At 32.2% G+C, this 8,403-nt stretch overlaps 1 protein-coding gene across 2 annotated transcripts; it reads left to right on the forward strand.

The window, feature by feature from the left end:
* The first annotated feature begins 743 nt into the window (after positions 1-743).
* Positions 744-6,396, forward strand: LOC7470816 (serine/threonine-protein phosphatase PP-X isozyme 2). Of its 2 annotated transcripts, XM_002298804.4 has the most exons (8): positions 745-1,007; positions 2,357-2,509; positions 3,653-3,715; positions 3,789-3,874; positions 4,940-5,015; positions 5,097-5,365; positions 5,441-5,519; positions 5,906-6,396. In XM_002298804.4, exons 1-8 carry the CDS (start codon positions 867-869, stop codon positions 5,954-5,956), a joined length of 918 nt encoding a protein of 305 aa, XP_002298840.1. In that variant the 5' UTR covers positions 745-866; the 3' UTR covers positions 5,957-6,396. The 2 variants fall into 2 exon arrangements, with proteins under 2 accessions (XP_052311920.1, XP_002298840.1); XM_052455960.1 differs by lacking the exons at positions 4,940-5,015; positions 5,441-5,519; positions 5,906-6,396 and having other exon boundaries at positions 744-1,007; positions 5,097-5,344.
* The last annotated feature ends 2,007 nt before the right edge of the window (positions 6,397-8,403 follow it).

Below are 8,403 nucleotides of genomic sequence, written 5' to 3' on the forward strand. Positions count from 1 at the left end.
ATTTCATACAAAAAATTCTCATGCGTTTTATTGTTGTATAATTAAATGAAAAATAATCTCTAAAATTAAAAAAGTTATTGAATCCGATGACGTACATGACTTGCATTGCATGATTAAAAATTCACAGCATCCGAGCTATTATTTTTTTAAAAATTTTCCCCTTAATTTTTTAAAATATAATTTAACCCTTGGTTATCGATGATTTATTTTTTTTATTTAACTCAAAACAAAAAAAAAAAAATACAATTTCATTATTTGTTATTAATGATTTACTTTTGCTATCTGGTGTCACTATCACAATTTTTTTTTCCTTTAAACAATAATGTTTTGATATAAAAAATTTTTCATACATTTTATTATTGTATAATTAAATGAAAAATAATCTCTAAAACTAAAAAACTTTATTGAATCAGATGACGTGCATGACTTGCTTTGCGAGTTCTTTAAGTTTACTCGAGTTTTTTTTTTTTTTAATAAGTGCAAAAAGTTTTTTAACCAATTTTGCCTTTAATATTAGTTAATTTTACAATTTGTTTATTCAATATTATCCCGTAGGTTTTGTAAGAAAATCTAAATATATTTCTATTTTAATATTAAATAAAAATATTTTTTGTGATTAGTTTTTTTTTAAATGCATTATTAATATCTAATTTTGTTTTTTTGTATGTAATTTATTTTTTTCTGATCCGTGGCGTGTCGCGGGACAAATCATTAATTGAATTATAAATGATAATAGTAATAATATATCATACTAGCATCAGTGAAGAAAATCAAGGTGTTATCTCTGTTGCAGATGCAGAGATGGAGGGAGAGGGAAATTTGGAGAAATAAAAAGGGGAGGTGGGGGAATTTGAGAGAAAAAAGAGATGTCAGACCTCGACAGACAAATAGAGCAACTGAAGAGGTGCGAGCCCCTGAAGGAATCGGAAGTGAAAGCTCTTTGCCTCAAAGCTATGGAAATCCTCGTCGAAGAGAGCAACGTTCAACGCGTCGATGCTCCCGTCACCGTACTTCTCTTCTTGTTTTTTTTTAATTTTTTTTTAATGACTTGCTCTTGCTGTATATGAGATGAAAGCCTGCTGCTATTGTTACTTTTTTACTGAATTTTTTATTTTAATTTCTGACGAGAATAATATTCTACAGCTTTAGTATCATTAGTTGTTCTGCCAGTATTATTACTCCTAAATTTACTAGTCTTTATTTATTGCAAAATTGAATTCAAAATTAGAATTTAGGTTTCTTTTCTTTTTTAAGATTAGACACTCCAATCATGAAAGTTTCTAGTTTTTATTTTGAGATTTCTTTCTGGTTTGATATGTATTTGAAAAGCCTCTTCCTCCCATAAGAAATCTATTATTAGTTTGCTACGAGTTTCCTTTGTTGAGTATGCTTATACATTTAATTTAAGATAAAATGTGTAGTCCTGTTTATTCTTAATAGGTATGAGACTAGAACCCTGTTAGTATGGAACCTGTTATCATGGAGTTAAATGCCCCCTTTTCTTTTTGCATATGAAATAGGAGATGTGTTAAGGTTTTAATCATTCTACGCCAATTAATTAGATTTTCATTTTCCACGTCGAGATTCTGTCTGAGGTAGCTGCTCCTGCTCAACAGCAGAAGATGATGTTGAACAAGGAACCTTTGGGTTAGAATGATCTGTGGTATTACCAATGTATACAGTAGGTTGGCCATTCAGTTGTCTTAGGTTTAGTTTAGGTTCAGAATGTTGTCATAATTTGGGTAAGCCAAACGTTGGACTTAGTTCCAGATGCATCTAGTAAGACTTTCTTTACTTCTTTATCTTGCTTTGTTAAAGTTAATATTGAATGAGAATGAATGACATCTTGTTTCCGAACACAAATATGGTGGTTCCTACTTCATACTGTAGCCATGAATTTTCTGCTTCAAATATCTTTTTCTTAAAACGAGGAAAAAATAAGAAGTGCATCTTATGATCGTTATGCTTGGGTTATTTAAAAATCCTAGTGGTCTCTTATGCTGTGTGTTTTGAAGGATATTATTCAGTGAAAGTTTTGCCTCTGAATGTGTGGGAGTAATAAAATTTCAGATCATCACTAGGAAATAAGTTTTCACCCCATTGTATATTACTGTTCCATTGCCTACTTTTTCTGAGAATTTAGTGGTATGTTGTTTTGTGATATTATTATTTCCTCTTAACAATGACAATCTTCTTTCACATGCATAATTTCTTTGTTTCAAACAATTACTCTTTGAGTCTGTATCTATGTAGAATGGTCTAAACGGGACTACTTGGAAGTGTTTCTTCTGTATACCAATGCTGTTGGAGGTTTTGAATCTTTGTACTAAGACGATTCAATTTTTATTGTGCGTAGATATGTGGAGATATCCATGGACAGTTTTATGACATGAAAGAGCTTTTCAAGGTGGGAGGGGATTGCCCGAAGACTAGTTACTTGTTTCTTGGAGATTTTGTTGATAGAGGATATTACTCTGTTGAGACATTTCTGCTTCTTTTAGCCCTTAAGGTACATATTATTTTCTCTTGGAGTTTAAGGTAACACTGTTGAGATATGCATGCTTTTATTATAATGGAGGTTTTATGGATGTTCTTCTACTTCCTATCTACTGATATTTAAACATTTCTTAACTAAATTTTTCTAATTTTAAACACTCTGACATTCTCTTTGAAAAGTTTCATGGTCAGATGTCAATAAAGCAGCTTCCATGGTATGTCTCTTTCTAGGAGTAGTTTCAGGATAGATTGTAATAAAAATTAAAATCAATTCATATCATGACTTTTTTTCAGCGATATCACTGTGTCTGGGGGTAAATATTTTTAACCTCTGCTTGGTGGACCATAATTACAGTTCACGGGAATGTTACATTTGATGCTGGTGCGAGGTTTGTGCACCATCCGACAGATCATGTTTACAATGTAATTGGCATAATAATCATTGCATAATTGGTAGTTAGTCTAAGAATTTGGTTGATTTCTGCCACCCGAGAATTCCTTATTCAAAAATTTAACTTAAAACCCATTTTAGCAAGATAATGACTGTGGTAAGTCCTATCTTCAATTTTGCTGGCTTTTCAGGAGGCAAAATCCTTTTGTAAATTAATTTGAGGAGAGCACAATGGAAATGAAAATTGACAATGGCTGTTTAAAAGCTTCCGGAACAATAAACAATCGATTTAGTAAATGGCATTTTGACATTCTGTAGTTGCGGGACCAGTATAAGAAAGTTCTGTACTAAACGGACTAGGGATATAATGCATTAAGAGACGGGAAATTATGTGTAATTTTGGACTTAAAAAGCCCTGGCGGTACAAAATTTGACATCAATGCCACAGACATACAAAGACCTTACTAGTAAAAAATGAAGCTGGCCAAATTCATTGATCTACTAAAAGCTTGAAGCCAGAGGTCAATAATAAGCAAACATAATCACCTGATGATCTTTTTGAGGTCTTTCTATTTTTATACCGTTGTCATGTACTATGATATCTTTTGTCAAGTTGCCTTCAAATTGCTTCAGGGGTCAGCCTGAATTCAAGCTTACGTTGTCAAATTTGGCTTGGCAATGTGATTTTTTCTGTTCATCGAGTAATAAATGTTCCACCAATTGTCTTATCATCTCTCTTTTTAGCTAATAACTTTGTATCATCAGGTGAGATATCCAGATCGGATAACACTCATTAGAGGGAATCATGAGAGCCGTCAGATAACACAGGTTAGATCTCGTATGATTATTGGTGTTGAACTTCCATTTGTTATAGATTTTGACATCAGTACTTTCGTCACAGGTGTATGGATTTTATGATGAGTGTTTGCGTAAATACGGCTCAGTGAATGTTTGGAGATATTGCACCGATATATTTGATTACATGAGGTATGCTAATAAATTAGAGAAAACAGTTATCCAAAAAATGAGGGGGGTCAGGGTAGGGGGAAGGAGGGAGAGAGAGAGAGGGGAGGCACATCTAAGTTAGCTGGGTTGGATGCTATAAAATCTAATAATTATGGAGTTACAGCTGATTTTTTATGGGATGGTTAACTGGATGTCCAACTGATGATTGCACAGTCTGCCATCTAATCATGGGTGCTCATAATGTTCATCATCCAATTGACTGTCATGTGATGCGAAGGTACTTATGAAAAGAGGGTTGCAAGTGCGTGAAAGCTATAAGTTTTATGATGTTGGCAAAATCCATTCTGTACTGCTTCTTTTCTGCCTTGTCAGACATCTGTAATCAATTTTTATTGGGTACTGTTGACAATCAGATGGCATTGGGAATTATTGACAAGTCACTTGCACACAATTTTTATTACACATTAATTTACCTTGTGTTTGTTTTTAACCTAATCACCATGATTTTAAGACTTAATTGCTATCTTCTTACCAGTCTGAGCCCTGATCTGAATGTGCTTATATTATGGTAGGATTGGAATAAAGCATTAAAACTTCTTTCTTTTCAACTGTCCAGTGTTGTATCATAGCAAACTGAGAATTATCTGGTACTTGACTGGTTAGGTACATACTATTTTTATCAGACTTTAGTTTGCCTTGTGTCCCTTTGTAACACAGTAATGACGTATCTAGGTCTTGATGGGTGTCTTCCTTCTAATGGGTGCCCTGGTTTGACTGCTTATATTTCGGTATGACTGGAAGAAAGTATTTAAGCTTCCTCTTTTTGATGGTTCAGTATCATGTCAGAATGATAGATTTTTCCTTTGATGTGATTCAACATGGGAATTAGGAATATTTGCCTTACTGACAGAAAGTGAAGTTTGCCATTGAAAAGTTTTTGTTTGTATGTTTGCTTCCCATATCACTATAACTTCCACGGACCATAAAAAATCAACTTAAGCATCTGTTATTTGTCATTCCTTTTCTCCCCATGTAAGATGCTTCCATCAAAATATTTCAGTTCTAATTGTGATGTTGGTTTATCAGTCTGTCAGCTCTCATTGAGAATAAGGTTTTTAGTGTTCATGGTGGTCTCTCTCCTGCTATATCAACATTGGATCAGGTTGATGAATCCATCCAGCTTGCTTTTCTTCTCCTCACTGAAGATTTGTGTAAATAACTGCTAACACAACCCATTTTCCAGATTCGAACAATTGATAGGAAGCAAGAAGTACCTCATGATGGTGCTATGTGTGATCTTCTCTGGTCAGATCCTGAAGATATTGTTGATGGTTGGGGGTTGAGTCCACGTGGTGCTGGTTTTCTATTTGGTGGTAGTGTGGTCACTTCTTTCAACCACTCTAACAATATTGATTACATATGTCGTGCTCATCAGTTGGTGATGGAAGGGTATAAGTGGATGTTCAGGAACCAAATAGTCACTGTTTGGTCAGCTCCAAACTACTGTTACAGGTAAATTAGCATATAAGATTCTCCCTTTTATTTGTTCAATGGTAATGGTTTTTTCTCACTTTGAATCTGTTGCAGATGCGGTAATGTTGCTGCAATCCTTGAGCTGGATGAGAATCTTAACAAGCAGTTTCGTGTGTTTGATGCTGCCCCTCCGGTTTGTACTAAAAATCTCCAGAAAGTGATCACAAAACATTTTTAAAACAAATGGCTATGGTATTTGATCATCTATAGCGTATAAGCTATAGCAGGTTTATGCAATATAAATTGTCTGGGTACATCTTGGATAATTGGCCCACATATCCAATTCACGAAAAATGGCCTTTATGCTAGAAGAATTATTAACCAAAAATGCATATGCTTATTAGCTAAATGGACACTTTCAATTCAATATAATTATCTTTGAAAAGGATTTGGATAAAGTGTTGCAAGTTTTAGAAATGTTTAAGGAAACATGAAAGGGGTTTTTGCATGCTGCCTCTATGCATTGTCATTCTAGTTGTATATTATGTACTGTGCACTGAAAAGTTGAAATGGATGCAGGAATCAAGAGGTGCACCTGCCAAAAATCCAGCACCTGATTACTTCTTATGATATTTGATTACATGAAGTTTTATCATGTGGACAAGTGAATTGATGGAGAAGAAAATTTATGGTGGTTTGGACAAGAATTCTCTCACACGGTGGTAAGGTTACCCAATGATCAACTCTTGAAATGATTAGCAAGAGTAGCCTTTTGCTCTTTTATATGTTTGGATCATTCTCGCATCCTCTTTCACCATTTTTTGATGTTTCTGTGCAATAGTAGTAATGTCTTACGCTATGTGCGATTGTGTCATGGAATATGGGACCCCCATCATTTATTTAGGAGAGGCAGTGGGGTCTTGTAAAACTAGGTTGCTCCACTTGGATTGCTTGTGGGAGGATGAAGGCAAAAAATTGGGTCTGGGGAGAAGGAAGCAAAGAAAGGTGCTCTCTAATATGTTTTTGTTTTGTCTTTTTCGGACAATAAAATTTTGAGTATTTTCTATCAAGTGTTTTCTTTTTAGCTGTCCTATGCTCCTGCTAACATGGAAGATCGAAGATTTTAGCATCACTAAGCTAAATCTCTAGTTTGTGGATTTATTTATTGTGACAAATCAAAGAAAGCCAATAATTTCCCTCTTATATATATATATATCGTGTCAATATTGGTGAAAGGACTTCTTTTACTATTTATCAATTAATTAATTAATAAAAGGGTGTGAGGTCAAATTATTGTAGCTGTATCTATAAAATGGTATCTCTTGGAATAATGCTTCTTTTTTTTTTGCACTTAATTACATCCCTTTTTTTTAATGTTTTCTTTTCCAATTTTATTTTTTAGCACCCTAATTTTATTATTATTTTTTTAATTTTATCTTTTAATATTATGATGTTTTGAAAATTGTGCTTCATCTATTAAAAGTTGAGTTTCATATATTTGTTTAATTGTTTTTTTTTATGAATTTATTCTGATTTCATGATCTAGAAAGCAATTTTAACAAGTTAACTCGGATTATCTTAGTTTATTATTTTGGTCGTTTTTTCTAATTGATTTTTTTATTTCATCCTTTAACATTGGTTGGTTGGAAATTAGACTTCATGTTTTTTTTTTTCTATGAGGTTATCTTGATCTCATGATCTAGGTTGTAGGCTTGACAGGTTAACCAGGTTGACTCTGTTTATTTTTAATTGAATATTTTTTTTAATTGGGCTTTATAATATTTTTATCGATTCGCTTTCTATGAGACTATTCCGATCTTATGACCCGAGTCGTGAATTTTACAGGTTAACTCGGATTAACTCGATTCATTTGTTTTGGGTTCCTTTTTAATTAAATATTTCTTTTCAAATTTATTATTTAATATTAGATTGTCTGGGAATTGCACTTTGTAATTGTTTTTTAATTTTCTTTACGTGGAGTTTTCCTGGACTTATAGATTTGGTTTTTTTTTTTTTCGATTTCAACCTTCAACATTGGATCTGTTAGAGATAGAGATTTGTATTTTTTTTTTATTTTTTTTATAAAGTTATCTTAATCTTATGATCTAAGTTACAGATTTAACATGTTAGTCCAGGATGACTTGAGTTTTTTTCTCTTTTTTATTTTTTTTTTCCAATCTCATCTTTCAATATTGGGCTGGGTGGAAACTGGGCTTTATAATTTTTCTGATTTGATTTCCATGAGTTATCTTGATATCATGACCCGGATTGCTAGTTAAACAGGTTGACACTAGTTTTTTTAATTTAATATTTTTTTCTTTAATTTCATCATTTAACATTAGATTGATTAGGAATTGACTTTTATAATTTATTTTGATTTGCTTTCTAAAGGTTTATCATGGTTTTATGACCAAGGTCAAAGATTTGACAGAATAACTTGGATCGATCCAATTTATCTGTCTTAATATTTTAAAAATAATATCATCAAATATGTCGTTATTTAAAACAAAATATCATTCAATATATATTATATTTTAAATTTATGATTACTTTTATTGTTATAAAACATGTTAGCAATGTTTATATATTTTTTTATATTAAAAAAAATTAATTTGACATGCAACATAATGAAAGTTAATATTCTAGTTGTAGCTGTAAAATGTAAACCATCTTAGTAACGAATGTTGTATTTATGTTTTCTAACAAGTGTTAGGTCTATTAGTTAATATCAATTTAAGACAGTCCAATGATGAATGCGAATACAAGGGATTTGGTTTTGTTTGGGAACATACTTATAAGACTCAATTTGGGGTTGATTTGATACAAGCCTTGCAAGTTGGCAGAATAATAGATACATAATTGGTTGCTTTACGAGGTGGCAGAATAATTATTTTATCATACTTATAAGTCTTTTTCTATAGATAAATAACTCGTAGAATCTCATATAAGAATCTAAGTTTGATCCAATAGCCAAATCTCTTGTTATCATTATTTTAAGTTGTTTATCCTGATTTGATGCAACTAGTTTTCCTCTTAGACCTAAATCGGTTTCATTGATCAATGAAAGTATCTACTAG

The sequence above is a fragment of the Populus trichocarpa genome, chromosome 1 (assembly GCF_000002775.5).
Source record: "Populus trichocarpa isolate Nisqually-1 chromosome 1, P.trichocarpa_v4.1, whole genome shotgun sequence".
Lineage (NCBI taxonomy): Eukaryota > Viridiplantae > Streptophyta > Magnoliopsida > Malpighiales > Salicaceae > Populus > Populus trichocarpa.